The 19,240-nt window shown below is 46.3% G+C and overlaps 1 protein-coding gene across 6 annotated transcripts in view; it reads left to right on the top strand.

The window, feature by feature from the left end:
• ADAM22 (ADAM metallopeptidase domain 22) overlaps nt 1-19,240 on the top strand; it is a 281,199-nt gene that overhangs the window by 194,346 nt on the left and 67,613 nt on the right. For all 6 annotated transcript variants that reach the window (XM_040434533.1, XM_040434530.1, XM_040434531.1 and 3 more), the window contains exons 11-13: nt 766-932; nt 7,009-7,093; nt 9,326-9,416. In XM_040434533.1, coding sequence (XP_040290467.1) covers nt 766-932; nt 7,009-7,093; nt 9,326-9,416 — 343 coding nt within the window. The remainder of the gene's footprint in view (nt 1-765; nt 933-7,008; nt 7,094-9,325; nt 9,417-19,240) is intronic.

Raw genomic sequence — 19,240 nt, 5'->3', positions numbered from 1 at the left:
CACACCCTTCAGAGGAAGAGGCCCAGTGGATTATTCTTTTGGGCTTACTTTATTCTTTAAGGAGTTTTGCAACTTTGGGGGGCACCTTCATTCCTTGGCTGCTCCACTGGGCTCCCGTATGTAAACTTCCTGTTTAGCGCCGCTGGCCTGCTCCCCTTGTGTCACGTGACCATTTGTCATCATGATCCAAGGTGAGCAGGTCACTGCTGCGGCCAGTGATTGGCTGCAGTAGCGTCAAACAGGAAGTTTACATCAACGGAGCATTCAAGGCCGGGGTGCAAAGGAGACGGGAGCCAGTTCCGGAAAGCAGGTAAGTAGGCTTCTCTTCGCAGGTCTCCTCAGACGGCAACCCCCCCCCCCCCCCCCAAAAAAAGGTGCACAGCCCCTTTAAATATGTCTAAAATGGGGTGCGTCAAATATACACCAAATTTTCTAGCAAATTTTGCAATAGTGAGGGTCCACATGGGACAGACATATTGCACATCTGCAGTGTTTTACAGTACTGGCAAAATGGATGAGATTTTAAGAAGTATCATCCACACACTGCGATAAAAAAACCTTACAAATCAGTAAACCGACCTGCGGTGCGGATTTGAATTGCAATGCACAGGGTGAAATCTGCTTCAAAAATTCTGATGGGTAAAATCCACCCCGTTTGGCCGTATCCGAAATACGAGCCATTGATCAGTGGGCGTGTCCTTTGCCGCAGTGCACTATGCACTTGCACCTCTCTGACAAGCTGATCTCTCTCTCTCTCTCTCTCAGATCTATAAGGAACAGCTGAACACCAGAATAGTGCTGGTCGCTATGGAAACGTGGGCGAACGACAATAAATTCAGCATTTATGAAAATCCTCTAAAGACGCTGAAGGAGTTCATGAAATACAGGAAGGATTTTATCAAAGACAAAAGTGACGTTGTCCACCTCTTTTCGTACGTAACTTGTTGTTTGTGGAAATGGTTTGCAAGCCGCTTTAGATTACTGCACGCTGCTCCTTAAAGGGGCTTGCCCATCTCATATATTGGGGGCATATTGCTAGGATATGCCCCCCAATGTTTGATAGGTGCAGATCCCACCTATGAGACCCTCACCTATCTTTAGAATGGAGCACTATGCATGCGCGTCTGCCCTCCCTCCATTCTTTTCTATGAGAGTGCTGAAAATGGCCAAGCATTGGATCGGCTATTTCCATCATCCCCATAGAAGTGAATAGAGCGGTGGCTGCGCTTGCGCGGTGCGCTTCCTAATCATTTTGATGGGACTTCCAAAAATAGCCACGTGCGCTGCTCAGCAATCTTCAGCACTCCCATAGAAATGAATGGAGGGCAGATGCGCATGCACGGTGTTCACTTTGCGGGCTCTGTTCTAAAGATAGGTGCTGGTCCCGGGGGTGGGACCCGTACTGATCAGACATTGGGGGCATATCTTAGCGGTATGCCCCCAATGTATGAGATGGGCCAACCCCTTTAAGCTATTTATCTGCCTTTGGATCAACCTTTATGCTTTGGACTGGGGGATGATGATTCTCTCCTGTATTATTTCATTCATCTTTTTATATAACGTATATGTCCAACTTGTTGAGACATGTTTTCCAAAATCCTAAAGGTAAGCGCACACTGAGATTTTTTGGAGCAGGTTTTGAGGCAGGTTCGTCCAAAGCCAGAAGTGGATCCGGCAGGAAGGAGGAGTATAGGTTCTTCCTTTTATATTTCCAATTCCTTTTGAATCCACTTCTGGCTTTGGCTGAAAACAAAGCTCCAAATTTCCCACAGAATTTGATGCTAAAATTCCTTCAGCTACCACTAGGGAGCACACCAAAGATTTATCCATCCCCTTTGCATAAGGCTACATGCACACGACCGTATGTGTTTCTCGCCCATATTCCTTGGGGGACACAGGAAACCATGGGTATAGCTCTGCTCCCTAGGAGGCGTGACACTAAGTGAAAGCTGTAAGCCCCTCCTCCATCAGCTATACCCTTCAGCCTGGAGAAGAGACTGCCAGTTTTTTGCTTAGTGTCCAAGGAGGCAAGACACCCCCTGCTTATGCAGGGTTGTTTTCCTATAATTTTTATTTTTTTATTTTTGCGTTATTTGTTGTTTTTAATTCGATTTTTTTTCTACCTACAGGGACAACAGAGGCGCACTAGACCCCTCTGTTTCTCCCGGGGTTGAGTTGCGCCAGTGTCGGTAATTACGCACTGCCGCCTCCCCCACAGAAGACAAGGTGGACCAGGGCAGCCTCGCTCCCCTGCGTCCCGCCAGCTCAGGGTCGCCCGCACGCCAAGTCCCTCCCCCGGCTTCCTGCCACTGCGGTGCCAGGAGCTGAAGGGGCGACCCCCGCTGGATGGACTGAGGGCGAAGACAGCGTATGGTGAGAGTGGCTGCTCCAGCCTCCCCTTCCTCCCTCCCACCGCTGCTACATCCCCCATGGCCGCTGCTACATGGCCACTGCTACATCGCCCATCCCAACACGGCCATCCCTGTTCCCGACGGGTCCTCTCTTCAGTCAGCGGAGGACCGTCGCATGGAGACCCTTTCCAAGGGCATTTTTGCTGCCTCCGGTTCTGCTCTCAGACCGGTTTTTGCCTCTGCTTGGGCAGGGAAAGCAATCTCTGCTTGGGGTGCGCAGCTGGAACAGGAGTTGGACTCGGACGTCCCCATCCAGGACCTACGTTCCTTGGCCCAGCTTATTATTCGGGCCGGGAATTTTGTCTGTGAGGCCTCCCTTGATGCGGGAGCCCTTATTGCACGCTCCTCCGCCCTGGAAGTTTCCGTCAGGAGGGAGCTCTGGCTGAAGGTTTGGAAAGCGGACGCTGCCTCCAAACGTTCCTTGGCGGGGCTACCGTTTGCGGGTTCCCGCCTTTTCGGGGTCCGCCTAGACGAACTTATTTCGGAGGCCACGGGTGGTAAAAGCACCCATCTTCCTCAACCCCAAGCCAGGGGCGCCCCCCGCGGACGCCCTGGTGCGTCTCGTTTTCGGTCCTCCCGCAGGGCCTCTGGGGCTCCCACCACAGCCGCCGCTTCGGCTCCTCCCCAGGATAAGCGTAGGAAGCCGTTTTTTCGGGCGCAGCCCTCCTGGCGCAGGCCGCAGGCTGCCCGCACACCCGCAGCAAAGCAGTCCTCTGCCTGAAGGCGCGCCCCCACCCACCCGGGTGGGGGGCCGGCTCCTCCTTTTCAGGGACGTCTGGATGGCTCACGTCTCCGACGCCTGGGCCCTCGAAATTGTGTCCTCCGGATACAAAATCGAATTTGCATCCTTCCCTCCAGATCGGTTCTTTCGCTCCCGCCCGCCGCGGGACCCGAAAAGCGCGGCTGCGTTCTCCGCGGCCGTTCAAGCCTTACTGGACAGGGGGGTGATTACCCCCGTTCCTCTAGAGGAAAGGTTCCAAGGGTTCTACTCGAACCTCTTTGTAGTTCCCAAGAAGGGAGGTTCGGTGCGGCCCATTTTGGACCTCAAAAAGCTCAACCGTTTTCTCCTCCTTCGACGGTTTCGGATGGAGTCCCTCCGTTCCGCGGTGGCTTCCCTGGAGCAGGGAGATTTCATGTCTTCCATCGATATACAGGATGCCTACCTCCATGTTCGGTAGCCCGGTGTCACCATCGCTTCCTCCGATTCGCCGTGGGGGACCTCCACTTCCAATTTGTCGCCCTTCCCTTTCGGCTGGCAACAGCCCCCCGGGTGTTCACCAAGGTCCTGGCCCCGGTTTTGGCCTTACTCCGTTCCAGGGGTGTTTTTCTGCTACCGTACTTGGACGATATCCTCATCAAGGCTCCGTCCCTTTCTCAAGCGGTTGCCAGCGTGGATCTCACTCTAGAGACTCTGGCGAGGTTCGGTTGGGTCATCAACTTCCCCAAGTCCTCCCTTCCCCCCTCCAGACAACTAGTCTTCCTGGGAATGCTTTTAGACACAGGAGCGGCGGAGGTACGTCTTCCCTCGGAAAAACATCTGATCCTCCGTGGGGCGGTTCGGGGTCTCCTTCTCCACCGTCGACCGTCCTTCCGCTTCTGCATGCGGGTCTTGGGGCAGATGGTTGCCTGCTTCGAGGCGATCCCATTTGCGCAGTTTCACTCCCGCCCTCTCCAACGGGCGATCCTCTCCTCCTGGGACAAATCGCCGGAGTCTCTGGATCATCCCTTCCATCTATCACCTCCTGTGCGGTCATCTCTCTACTGGTGGTTACAGTCCCCTCTTCTGGGCAGGTCCTTTCTGCCACTCAACTGGTTGGTGGTTACAACCGATGCCAGTCTCTTGGGCTGGGGAGGCGTGTTTCCTCCCCGATCCGTCCAGGGCATTTGGTCTCCATCAGAGTCCAAACTCTCGATCAATGTCCTGGAGCTGAGAGCGGCCCTTCTGTCTCTACGACACTGGACTCATCTGCTGAAGGGTCATCCAGTTCGTGTACAATCGGACAACGCCACGGCTGTGGCGTACATAAACCACCAGGGGGGCACTCGCAGCGCTGCAGCAATGCGGGAGGTCACCAGCATTCTCCGTTGGGCGGAAGCCCACGTCCCGGCCCTATCTGCAATTTTTATTCCAGGGGTGGACAATTGGGCGGCGGACTTCCTCAGTCGCACCACCGTCTACCCCGGCGAGTGGTCTCTTCACCCGGAGGTATTCGAGGCCATTTGCCTTCTTTGGGGCATACCGGACGTGGACCTCATGGCCTCAAAATTCAATCACAAGGTCCCCGCCTATCTGTCCAGGGCCAGGGATCCGGGAGCTTGCGGAGCCGACGCCCTCGTTCTTCCTTGGCGAGGCTTCGCGCGCCCATACATATTCCCTCCCATCCCTCTCCTGCCCAAGGTCCTTCGGAAGATCGCGGCGGAAGGCGTCTCGGTGATTCTGGTCGCTCCGGACTGGCCCCGCCGGTCTTGGTATGCCGACCTCATGCTGCTCCTGGCAGACGCGCCCTGGCCGCTACCCGCCAGGGAAGATCTTCTCTCTCAGGGACCGATCTTCCACCCGCATTTAGGGTCCCTACGTTTGACGGCGTGGTTGTTGAGACCACCGTCCTGACACGTAGGGGTTTTTCTGCGGACGTCGTCCACACCATGATCCGCGCCCGTAAGCCGTCCTCTTCTAGGATCTATTATAGGACCTGGAGGACCTTTTTGGGGTTCTGTGCCGATCTGGGGATTCCTCCGCTCCGCTTTTCTCTCCCCACCGTTTTGTCCTTCCTGCAGAGCGGACTGGCCCAAGGTCTGGGCCTTAGTTCTTTGAAGGGTCAGGTGTCTGCGCTGTCCATTTTGTTTCAGCGCCCACTGGCCCCCCTTGGTCCTGTCAAGACCTTCCTTCAGGGCGTGGCTCACGCGGTTCCCCCGTACCGCCCTCCGGTACCGCCCTGGGACCTGAACCTGGTTCTCTCAGCGCTCCAGGCTTCCCCTTTCGAGCCTCTGCGGACGGTTTCCTTGCGACTTCTGTCCTGCAAGGTTATTTTCCTTGTAGCCGTCACCTCTCTTCGGAGGGTGTCCGAATTGGCTGCACTCTCCTGTCTGGAACCTTTCCTAGTGTTCCACCAGGACAAGGTGGTTCTTCGTCCGGTCCCTTCCTTCCTTCCTAAGGTGGTCTCCGCCTTTCATCTGAACGAGGACATCGTTCTCCCCTCTTTGTGTCCTTCCCCTTCCCACCCGCGGGAGAGGAAGCTTCATCGCCTGGACGTTGTCAGGGCGCTCAAGATTTACCTGGAAGTAACCAGCTCTTTCAGGCATACTGACTCGCTCTTTGTGGTCCCGGAGGGGTCACGCAGAGGGATGGCGGCATCCAAAGTTGCTATCGCCCGTTTTGTCAAGATGGCTGTTACTGAGGCTTATCTCGCCAAGGGCAAGGTTCCGCCCCTTGGTGTTACCGCTCACTCCACTAGAGCGGTCGGGGCTTCCTGGGCTCAGAGGAATCGGGCTTCTACGGAGCAGATTTGCAAGGCGGCCACTTGGTCCTCCTTGCACACCTTCACCAAGTTCTACAGGGTGCATACTCATGCGTCGGCTGACGCTGCTTTAGCCGTCTGGTGTTGCAGGCGGCAGTTGATTGATGCCTCTGGTGTTGGTTGAGTTTGTTCTGGTCCCTCCCTTCTGGGACTGCTCTGGAACGTCCCATGGTTTCCTGTGTCCCCCAAGGAATATGGGCGAGAAAAGGAGACTTTTGTATTACTTACCAGTAAAGTCTCTTTCTCGCTCTTCCTTGGGGGACACAGCACCCGCCCTTCATTTGGGTTACAGTTGTGGTTCCGGCTTGGTTGCCCCCGTTGGGGCTCGACAGTTCTTTTTCCGGTTGGTGGTTATCTTTCACTACTTGGACACGCAACTGGCAGTCTCTTCTCCAGGCTGAAGGGTATAGCTGATGGAGGAGGGGCTTACAGCTTTCACTTAGTGTCACGCCTCCTAGGGAGCAGAGCTATACCCATGGTTTCCTGTGTCCCCCAAGGAAGAGCGAGAAAGAGACTTTACTGGTAAGTAATACAAAAGTCTCCTTTTTGCGGTCCGCAAATAAATAAAAAAACGGATGCCATCCGTATGCCGTTTTTTTTTGCAGATCCATTGTAACAATGCCTAAAACGGACAAGAATAGGACATGTTCAATCTTTTTTGCGGAGCTACGGAACAGACATACGGATGCGGACAGCACACGGTGTGCTGTCTGCATTCTTTGCGGACCCATTGAAATGAATGGGTCCGCATCCTATCCGCAAAAAAAACGGAGTGGACACGGAAACAAAATACGTTTGTGTGCATGAGGCCTAAATCGAAATGCAGTAAGTTTGTAAGTTTGGTGGTGGTTTGTTGGTTCCTCCTCGGTGCACCCAGTGCACATGCACCACCAGCCTGTCTAGCTCTACCCTATAGAGATGACTGCACATGCAGTGTGCATTACAGCTAGCAGTCATAGCTTCTGCGTTTGTCTTGCTTTGTGCATTCGTGTTCGATGGGTCTTTTGTTCCTGCTGTTTTTTATTTTTTTTTCTGTGGCATTTGGAAGCTTTTCATATAAATTCTGTATCTTCATCAAGGGGGAGCCAGTTTGAAAGCAGCAGAAGTGGTGCAGCCTACATTGGTGGAGTCTGTTCTTTGCAAAAAGGAGGCGGGGTAAATGAGGTAGGCATTTGACTGCTCCCATAGAAGAAAAAAATCCCCCCATTATGTTATGTGCATTGGAAGTACGATGAGCTCCAGTATAAAATAATCAGGCTGGTCTTTCTCTTAGGCCTCATGCACACGGCCATTGAACGGCCGTTCCATGCATTGGGGACCGCAATTTGCAACATCTGTGCAGATTCCGCAGACTGGTCCAGACCCATTCAACTTGAATGGGTCCGTGATCCATCCGCACTGCAAAAAAGTAGTGCATGCACTACTTTTTTGCGGTGCGGAGGCACGGACAGAAACCCTACGGAAGCACTCCGTGGGGTTTCGTGCCTCTATTCCGCACCGGACCTTCCGGATGGGTGAATGGGTCCGCATCTATGATGTGGGGTGCACGCGACCGGTGACCGTATATTGCCGAACTGCTGTTTTGTGGACCGCAATACGGGCTCGGCCGTGTGCATGAGGCCTTACTGTGTTCTCTGCCGCAGCTATGTGAACAGCTCTGTGCTCAAAAACATAAAAGCAGCTTTTTCTGCCTCTCTCAGAGCAGGAAGTCCCAGCACCACCTGAATACACAAGCTTGTCTATGTATGTGCAGTTTGGGCTCCTTATAACCGTTCACATGTAGAATAAGTCAGTTAGGCTAGGGCTACACGGCGACAGCCGTCGTGGCCAGTTTTGCTGAGTAGCAGTGATCCCATAGAAGTGGATGGGATTGTTGCACCAGTTGCAAGAACTCCAGCAGTGTTGGATGTTTGCAACTAGTGTGGCGATCCCATTCATTTCTCAGCTTAGATCATTGATGATCATTTCTCAGCTCACAAGGGAACCTGCATTGTGGTTGTCAGGGGACTGAACTTCTTCTATCAAAATGGGATTTAAAGTACACAAAATCTATTTAAAGGGAGTCTGTCACCACAATTTGCCCTTATACACTGCTTACATAGTGCCGTAGCATAAATATATATGATTCGAATGGAACCTTTGTTCTGACATTAACCATCAGCAAAAACGCAGTTTTATTCATATGCAAATGAGGGGCTGTAAGTGCCTAGGGGTGGCGTTTGGGCTGTAAGTGCCTAGGGGTGGCGTTTGGGCTGTAAGTGCCTAGGGGTGGCGTTTGGGCTGTAAGTGCCTAGGGGTGGCGTTTGGGCTGTAAGTGCCTAGGGGTGGCGTTTGGGCTGTAAGTGCCTAGGGGTGGCGTTTGGGCTGTAAGTGCCCAGGGGTGGCGTTTGGGCTGTAAGTGCCTAGGGGTGGCGTTTGGGCTGTAAGTGCCCAGGGGTGGCGTTTGGGCTGTAAGTGCCCAGGCCGCTCTGCCTTCTTCTCACATAACTTCTCCCCAGCCTCTTGCTTGGCTTGCCGTGTAATAAGCCCCTTGCTTCATCCAGCCCGGGCATCGATACATGCAGTGTGCATGCGCCGGCGGGCAATTCACACACTCATTTTTAATAGTGGGATTTTGTCGCAGACACCGCCCCAAAATTCTGTGGGCAGACGCGTCGTTCCTGCCTCCCATTTTTTTTTTTATGGTAGGCGGTGCTGAAAAGGACATGAAAGGACACGACACAGTTGCAGCTTTAAACGACCTCTCTGAGATCTTCAGCTTCGCCTCCCATTGAAAAGAATGGGAGGCAGAAACCGTGCGACCGGCGGCTGAAAAAAAAAAACGCAGTTTGAACGGCCCCTAAGAGAATAAATAGCCATGTTGACTACAGCAACCAATCAGAATTCAGATTTTATCTGGTCCACGAATTAGAAAAGCACGGCCGCTTTCTTTCAAAACAGCAGTAGACGTGGTTGTGTGTAGTATCCAAGCTCAGCTCCGTTCATGTCATTGTCCCCAGGAATGGTATACTGTGCTGCAAGTGAGTGGGACAATGCTACAGTAGCCACAACATGCCCTACTAAGCCAGCGTTCATATCGGCCGCAAGCTGATTCCGGACCAAAATCTGTTGCTGAAACCCAGCATTTATGCCGGACACCGCTACCTTCCATAGGAACTGTTGGCTCTGCTGCTGGAGATGTGAACGAGGTCTTAGGCTGCGTTCACACAGTCCATGTTTGATCAGTGATTTTCTTTGGTGATTGTGAGCCAAAACCAGGAGTGGGTCTACAGCATGGAAAGGAAGCAGTGCTTGCCCGAGTGCCCTGGCGTTGCCCCCACCGATCAGATATTGATGGAGGTACTAGAGGGGGCGAGTGATGGTCTTAAATACAACTTTCTCTTCTTCTCTTCTCAGTTTGGGAGGACGGATGTCATGGCTATCACTTTGGCGCAGTCTCTGGCTCATAATTTAGGCATTTTTTCAGATAAAAAGAAGCTGCGTAGAGGTAAGTGATCTAAATTTACCTTCTGTATTATGTGCACTACACCAGCTGAACTACAGGAGCATATACCTAGTGCTAACATAAGATGTGTATAGGATTCGTGTATTTCTCTGCTCTGTATCACTCAGCTTTTCAATAGTCCAGTTCTTAAAGGGGTTCTCCACTTTGGAAATCCCTGAATGTTAGAAGGGTCCCTGGACAATAAACTGATCACAAACTGACCCCCCCCCCCCCCCCCCCCCCCCCCCCCCCCCCCCCCCCCCTGCTGAGAATCCCAGCAATCGGTTATAATCTGAGCGGAAAATCCAGCTACGTGTTCAATTCCCCTGCAGCGCCACCACAGGGGAAAGTAAGCATTACACGGTGTCCATTCAGGTCAGTGGTTTCATCTGTAAAAATCCATGAGAAAATACAGCTCTTTAAAAAAACAGGAAATACTTTATTTATGATGCGGTAAAAACTTTCCAGTCGTCATACGCAAGAGACCATCTCCGCGTTTCGGACCCTCATGTTTCGGTCCTTAATCATGACATAAATAACAAATATCAAGCAGTTTCCTATATACGCCTCTTGCACCAATCCATAATGGTTTAGGTGTCACATGATCAGAAACTACCTAATAAAATCGGAACACATGATATTCTTTTGACAACTTTCACAATCTAATAAAATCTAAAAATCTCTAATAATGCAATGCTCAGCCGCAAACATGTTGTCAATTGTACTGAAAGATCAAGTCGTATCTTTTGTTTAAACCTGTGGGAAAACACGTACTTATCCGGAACATCCATAAAGCTTCTCTATTGAGGAGCCTCCTCCGATGATCGCCCCCTCGCAGGGCGGCTGTAACCCTTTCTATGCCTTGTGTAGTCAGGGCTGAAAAATCGCCTCCATGTACTACAGCAAAGTGCAGACGGGCAGCAGAGACGTTCCGTGTCTTAAATGAGGATGTCTCAGAGGGGTTTTCTTATTCTAATGTTGATCTCAGTTGTTGTGCAGCTACATACTGAAGTGAACAGACCTCGCATGTAATTAAATACACGGCAAATTTAGTGTTACAATTCAGACAAATTTCTTGCCATTTGCCGTGGATTCAAAGGTTCTGCCCACTTTCATGTGGCTGCAACAAATGCATCTACCCTGCCCACACTTATACTTTCCTCTGCGGTTGTATTTTGGGAGTATCAACGTATAGACTAGGGCTCAGCATATTTCCCAGCGTAGGCGCCCGACGTGCCACACATTTAATGCCGCTCTTTGTGAACTTGGACCAATTCTTGTCATAACTCGGTACAGGAAGACGCTTCTTAATGATTTGACATATGTCCCTAAACTCTTCACTGTAACAAGTAGAGAACATGATGGCTTCATCTTTAGGCTACTTTCACACTTGCGGAACTGCCTGCCGGATCTGTCAAAACGTATGCCAACTGATGGCATTTGTAAGACTGATCGTCTTACAAATGCATTGAAATGCCGGATCCGTCTTTCCGGTGTCATCCAGAAAAACGGATCCGGCATTTATTTTTGTCACCTTTTTTTCGGTCTGCGCATGCGCCGACTGGAAGGATGGATCCGGCATTCCGGTATTTTGAATGCATTAATACATCCCTATGGAAAAAAATGCCAGATCCGGCATTCAGGCAAGTGTTCAGTTTTTTGGGCCGGAGATAAAACCGTAGCATGCTGCGGTTTTATCTCTGTCCTGATCAGTCAAAATGACTGAACTGAAAACATCCTGAAAGGATTGCTCTCCATTCAGAATGCATGGGGATATACCTGATCAGTTCTTTTCCGGTACAGAGCCCCTGTGACGGAACTTGGTGCCGGAAAAGAAAAACGCTAGTGTGGAAGTGCCCATAGATTATATTTGTCTCGTTTATTTTTATTAGTATTTTTTGGAAAGATTAATGATTTTCTATCCAGTGATAATGCAAGATCCTTAGCGTCTAGCGTCCTCTTTGGGGCATATAGCCTGTGCTCCAACCTTTTTCTGACCTTATTAGACTCCTTCATAAATGTATCCGCATCAGTACAGTTACGTCTGACGCGGATCATTTCGCCTTTGGGAATATTGCGGATGACATGGGGGGAGTGGCATGAAGTTGCCAATAATATAGTGTTGCCCGCCGTGTCTTTCCTATATGTGGAAGTATGAATCCCTGACACAGCTACATCACCCCTGAGATGTAAATCCAGGAAGTGAATAGACATGGCATCGTAATGGCAATCAAAAGAAATAGTGTCAAGACATTAATTTAGATAAGCAAGGAAAGATGGTATGGCCGCCACATAAATAACAGGTCGTCAATGTAACGGCCATACCATCGTATTGACTCAGAAAAAAGATGCGTGTCCACGAGGAGAAAACGCTTCTCCCACCACGCTATAAAAATATTGGCAATGGATGGGGAAAACTTGGCCCCCATGGACACGCCTGACCTCTGCAAATAATATACAGTACAGACCAAAAGTTTGGACACACCTTCTCATTCACAGAGTTTTCTTTATTTTCATGACTATGAAGGCATCAAAACTATGAATTAACACATGTGGAATTATATACATAACAAACAAGTGTTTCTTTACTTAGCTGCTTTTTTCTTGCCATAATACAAAATTCTAACAGTCTATTCAGTAGGACTATCAGCTGTGTATCCACCTGACTTCTCCTCAACGCCACTGATGGTCCCAACCCCATTTATAAGGCAAGAAATCCCACTTATTAAACCTGACAGGGCACACCTGTGAAGTGAAAACCATTTCAGGGGACTACCTCTTGAAGCTCATCAAGAGAATGCCAAGAGTGTGCAAAGCAGTAATCAAAGCAAAAGGTGGCTACTTTAAAGAACCTAGAATATGACATATTTTCAGTTGTTTCACACTTGTTTGTTATGTATATAATTCCACATGTGTTAATTCATAGTTTTGATGCCTTCATAGTCATGAAAATAAAGAAAACTCTTTTAATGAGAAGTTGTGTCCAAACTTTTGGTCTGTACTGTATATTGCCACTGAGTTTCATCTTAACATTTTGGAGGAAAATGTAATCCACCTCAAACAGACCAAATTCAACAGGGACCCTAATGGATTACCAAACTAATACTGTCTATACGTGGACTGAGTCTGAGATGAATACACCTCGTTTCATATTGAAAAAGAATCAAACAAAAAAAAAAGGATATATCACCAGGGTCTCCTTTAGCTCTACGGAGATGGAGTCCTCGGACTCGGCATCTGAAAACAGTCAGAACTTTTCTAATCTGCATGCCGAATCAGCACCTATGTCTACTGCCCCAGCCTTACAACACAAAAGGTCTTCAAAAAAACGAAGAGCGGGCAGGAAACGCAGGGAAAACATCGACGTTGTCCATCTCGTCACAGGAGGATGTAGAGGATCTCCAAGTTATTAATCTTTCGGGGACTATATTATCACAGGATCAATTGAAAGTTCTCAAGAAGGTTCTATCTTTTTCGCCGACATTTCATTTTGACTTGTATCAGACCATTTTAGATGCTAATAGGCTAGCCCGCAATCTGACTCTAAAGAATCACTTCCAAATAGAAGTCAATGCTAATAGTGAATTTATGCCGTGCGGTGAATCTACTGCCATCATTCCCCTCGAGACAGTAGAGAGGAGTAATCAGGACATCTCAGGCGTCAATATGAGTTTTAGGGAAATGATACAGGTCTGCTCTCTACAGGAAATGCGCACAGAGCGGGGAAGCGCTGCAACTACTCATACTTCTTTATATTTCAAAACCACAAATCGGTACTTTCCTTGCAGTCACGCTCCCCTGCTCTAGATCACTACCAAGAATTAGTCGAGAGGGACCTTTGTCAATTACAGGATGTCTATGACGTGTTCATAATATGGTCCGGCACAGAGGCGCAGTGCCGAGATTTTTTGATCTACCTCAACCATACTAACAATATGAATATAAGGTTTACGCTTTATTATGGAGGGACATCGCTAGAGTTTTTGGATGAGTCAATTTCAGTGCTTGATGGAAGATTACGAACTAGCGGGTACCGCAAACCATCAGCTACCAATTCTCTATTACACTATGGCAGTTTCCACCCGCGCAGTGTTAAAAAGTCTATTCCATATAGTCAATTTGTTTGCTTAAAGCGCATTGACAACACGCAGGACGGATACGCCCAACAGGCACAAGAACTGAATGAGAGGCTGTTGCTAGGGGTTACCCCGAGCATGAGGTGGATGGCGCCAACAAGAAGGCGGTTCTGCAGACGCAAGATCAGTTACTTCGTAGGAAAATAGTTGATACGCAGGATCGCAAAGAGAGATTTGCGTTTGTGTTTACATTTAGTCCGGTGGCGGATTTAATTAAGCATGTCATACTGTCATATATCTTCTATATGAAAAGAATCTTCATATAAAATAGAGGATAAAAAAAAATAAAAAATTATATTATCCTTCAGGCGGAAATAAAAAACGCCTCTAAGTTCTTTTTATCGGGTATCTTTAATTTGATTTGTGAAAGCAGTGAAACAAAGGGACAATTGTATATTCAAAAATATATAATCGTTTATTATAAAAACAATACAACTGCAAGACAAATGATGAAGTTACAAAGTAACACCCAAAATGTACCACACGGTGGTGTGAACACACCCCTATCTGATCAGCACAGTATGATTTATTGATTCATGACAACCAGTGTCATACTTTTAACAAACGGACTCATATACCAAGAGAAACTTAGGATCTTCTGTTATCAAACAGGCTATAACTATAAAACACGGATTTATAGGAAAATAACTGTTATCCCTTGACTCTGTTTTCCTATGACCAATCAAAAATATATGATATTAATATGATAAAATATTCAGCTCGGCAATCGGACTAAGGAAAATAACTTTCCAAGGGTTTAGTCCTCTTTTCAAATAATGTCAGATCTTCCATTAACAATATGCATCTTTGCTAAGAGAATAATCAGCATTATGGAGGCGCCTAACACCATATATTCCCACAATATGGGAACTCTTGGCTGTATACCGAGAGAAATGTCTTATTAATATCATGAGTAGTAAACAAAATATACGTTACCGGGTCAAAGGTAGACAGAGTTCAGATGGGACCAGTTCTGAAGAACTTTCCTAGTAATCCAAAAAGAATAATCCAAGTTTCTTCTGGTAAAGTTTTTCTTTTTGATTGAATGAATGGATGGATCAATGGATATATGGATCTTTATGGCTTTTTTGGATCTTTTAATCTCTAGATCTCTAGCTCTCTCTTGCTACTCCGCACACGAGTAATTATTCCCCCCCTTATCTAAGAATCATCCCCTTTAGATTAGGGATTCCCAATCAGGTAAGGTGGGTGTATTCGCATGCTAATAACACCATGATGTCATATCAACTCCTAATATGGTATAGAACAAATAATGAAATAATATAATATTGTCCATCTGCCTCCAGATGGCACTGCGGTATTGTAGATGAACATCACAACTTTTAAGCATTAAAATTTAATATCTAATAATACGCTCTCAGGACCTAGTTGACCTTTTCTATATAAATCATTGAGGAAGGTCTTTTCCTGACACTTTTTATTACTATATCCTGGACTTGTTGGAGTTGACTGTCTTCTCCTATCTTTTTGAAATATAGGTTGACTTGATGAAAATTTTATATAGCGGCTTTGATGCTTGGCATCGGAACTTGTACATTTCACTTATCTACATCCATGAATAACTATTGTTTTGAAATCCAATTAACATAAACTTGTTTCTGTACCTTCTACAATACCTTCTAAATGGTAAATACATGGTATAACATATATATAAATCGATACATTGTTACACATAGATAACACATTATATGAATTATTGATTAACATATGTTGTAAACTAAATATACCATGCAGAGATATATATAATAATTATGAATATATAAATTGAACCTCATACAGCAGGTGTGCCTCAAGGATATGAGTCCTTATCAAGTAACCTTGTTCCCTCCAGACAGACATGTCTTAGGAAGTTGGCATACTCCTTACAGATGGTCCCATATCTTTAGCAATAACTTTTAAATACAATGTCCGTTTATGTTCACAATTTTTTTTTATTTTATATAAACTGAACTTGCCATGAACTCATCTTGGCTTCCTCAGCCACATAATAAAACTTTGGTTCAGGCTGATTTTATTCTTAAAGGCAATGATATGAGCATACATTTTGATTATAATGTCATTAGATAATATTGTATACGTATGAAAATGCACAACAATACAAGACAATTGGGATATGCTTAAAAATGAGGAAGGTTTGCAGGGTCTTACTGAAAACAGACCCCTTACTACGTTTAAGCGTTGCCACACACATTAAAGGGGTTGTCCAAAGATATATTTATTGATGACCTATCCTCAGGATTAGATCATCAATATCCGACACCCCAGCACCCCCGCCGATCAGCTGTTTGAAGAGAAGGCGCGTGCCGTGCCAGCGCCTCCTCCTCTTCACTGTTTACCTTCTCGCCGTTGCATCTGCAGCGGTAAGCAGGTGTAATTACACCTAACCGTCCCATTCATTTCAATGCGGACCAAAACAACGGCCGTGTGTTCATGAGGCCTTACTCATATTTATCAATTATTGGATTAGGAATAATGCCGGTGAGGATATTTTAGTCCTGAAAAGAAATAGAAATATGTCCCCAGGTTAATTTAAGGCCTGCAGAACTAAACGGAGACAGGATTTGATTATCAAACAGGCTGATAAGGGGGGTTAGTGCTAGACAATCTCATATATAAAACACAAGTGGAGAAAATGTACACAACACTCAAGTGGCAATCCTCTTTCAATTATTTCAGGAGGAAAATCTCACATATTTTGGCCAGGGGTTTGGAGCTGGGAATTTTTAATCAGAAAGACGTGGATTATATTTATGCACATCATCCAATTATTTCCATTTTTCATGCGCTGCAAAAAAATTATTTAACCCCTTAAGGACCGGGCTCATTTTCACCTTAAGGACCAGGCCATTTTTTTGGAAATCTGACCAGTGTCACTTTAAGTGCTAATAACTTTAAAACGCTTTGACTTATCCAGGCCATTCTGAGATTGTTTTTCTTCGTCACATATTGTACTTCATGACACTGGTAAAATGAAGTCAAAAAAATTATTTTTTTTTGCACAAAAAATACCAAATTTACCAAAAATTTGGAAAAATTTGTAAATTTCAAAGTTTCAGTTTCTCTACTTCTGTAATACATAGTAATACCCCAAAAAATTGTGATGACTTTACATTCCCCATATGTCTACTTCATGTTTGAATTATTTTGGGAATGATATTTTATTTTTTGGGGATGTTATAAGGCTTAGAAGTTTAGAAGCAAATCTTGAAATTTTTCAGAAATTTACAAAAACTCAGGTCTGAAGTCACTTTGCGAGGCTTACATAATAGAAACCACCCAAAAATGACCCCATCTAAGAAACTACACCCCTCAAGGTATTCAAAACTGATTTTGCATACATTGTTAACCCTTTAGGTGTTGCACAAGAGTTATTGGCAAATGGGGAGGAAATTTGAGAATTTAATTTTTTTGTCTAATTTTTCATTTTAACCCATTTTTTCCACTAACAAAGCAAGGGTTAACAGCCAAACAAGACTGTATCTTTATTGCCCTGACTCTGCCGTTTACAGAAACACCCAATATGTGGCCGTAAACTACTGTACGGCCACACAGCGGGGCGTAGAGTGAAAGGTGCGCCGTTTGGTTTTTGGAGGGCTAATTTTGCTGGACTGTTTCTTTGACACCATGTCCCATTTGAAGCCCCCCCTGATGCACCCCTGGAGTAGAAACTCCATAAAAGTGACCCAATCTAAGAAACTACACCCCTCAAGGTATTCAAAACTGATTTTACAAACTTTATTAACCCTTTAGGTGTTGCACAAGATTTAATGGAAAATAGAGACACAATTTAAAAATTTCTAATTTTTGGCAGATTTCCCATTTTAATATTTTTTTTCCAGTTACAAAGCAAGGGTTAACAGCCAAACAAAACTCATTATTTATGGCCCTGATTCTGTAGTTTACAGAAACACCCCATATGTGGTCGTAAACGGGCACGCGGCAGGGTGCAGAAGGAAAGGAATGCCATACGGTTTTTGGAAGGCAGGTTTTGCTGGACTGTTTTTTTTTACACCATGTCCCATTTGAAGCCCCCCTGATGCACCCCTAGAGTAGAAACTCCAAAAAAGTGACCCCATTTTAGAAACTAAGGGATAGGGTGGCAGTTTTGTTGGTACTAGTTTAGGGTACATATGATTTTTTGGTTGCTCTATATTACACTTTTTGTGCGGCAAGGTAACAAGAAATAGCTTTTTTGGCACGTTTTTTTTTTGTTATTTACAACATTCATCTGACAGGTTAGATCATGTGGTAATTTTATAGAGCAGGTTGTCACGGACGCGGCGATACCTAATATGTATACAATTTCTTTTATTTATGTAAGTTTTATACAATAACTTCATTTTTAAAACCCAAAAAATGTTTTAGTGTCTCCATAATCTAAGAGCCATAGTTTTTTCAGTTTTTGGGCGATTATCTTGAGTAGGGTCTCATTTTTTGCGGGATGAGATGACTGTTTGATTGGCACTATTTTGGGGTGCATATGACTTTTTGATCGCTTGCTATTACACTTTTTGTGACGTAAGATGGCAAAAAATTCCTTTTTTTACAGCGTTTTTTTTTTTTACGGTGGTCACCTGAGGGGTTAGGTCATGTGATATTTTTATAGAGCCGGTCGATACGGACGCGGCGATACCTAATATGTATACTTTATTTTTATTTATGTAAGTTTTACACAATGATTTCATTTTTGAAACCAAAAAAAATCATGTTTTAGTGTTTCCATAGTCTAAGAGCCATAGTTTTTTCAGTTTTTGGGCGATTATCTTGAGTAGGGTCTCATTTGTTGCGGGATGAGATGACGGTTTGATTGGTACTATTTTGGCGTACATGCAACTTTTTTGATCACTTTTATTACCTTTTTTGGGAAGTAAGGTGGGCAAAATTTCAATTTTCTCATAGTTTTTATTTTTTTATTTTTATGGCGTTCACCATGCGGGGAAAGTAACATGACCGTTTTATAGATCAGGTCGTTACGGACGCGACGATACCTAATATGTGTAGTTTATTTTATTTTTTTAATTTTTATTCAGTGATAAATGTTTTTTTTTTTATCTTAACTTTTTTCACTTTTTTTTACATTTTTTGACCCAGACCCACTTGGTTCTTGAAGATCCAGTGGGTCTGATGTCTGTATAATACAGTACAGTACAATATATATTGTACTGTACTGTATTTTACTTACACTGAACAGATCTATGCTTTTAGCATAGATCTGTTCAGCACCATGGACAGCAGGACGCCTGAGCAAGCGTCATGTTGCCATGGGAACCTTCTCCGTCTGCCACAACTTCGCAGACGGGGAAGGGTAAGCACAGGGCTGAGGGGGGCTGTCGGGGGGCTCTCTTCCTCTCCATCGGGGGGCTGCAAAGGCACAGCAGCCCCCCGATGGAGAGGGAGGGAGCTCCCTGACAGATGACAGTTAACTTTATCCATACAGCGGTCCGTACGGACCGCGGTATGGAAAGGGTTAAACGGCTGACATCTGCACAGATGTCAGCAGTTTATACCAGGGTGTCAGCAATTTGCTGGCACCCTGGTATACCCACTAGAAGCCAACGATTATTCAAGGGGAGGCGGGCGGGGGATCGCGATCCTGCCTGCCGCACCGCCCGCCTCCCGCAACACCCCCACCGCCTGCGACACCCCCCCCCCCCCCCCCCCGCACCACCC

This window comes from Bufo bufo, chromosome 5, assembly GCF_905171765.1.
Source record: "Bufo bufo chromosome 5, aBufBuf1.1, whole genome shotgun sequence".
Lineage (NCBI taxonomy): Eukaryota > Metazoa > Chordata > Amphibia > Anura > Bufonidae > Bufo > Bufo bufo.
Note: the sequence above shows the minus strand (reverse complement) of the source record. Positions and strands in the feature narration are given on the sequence as shown.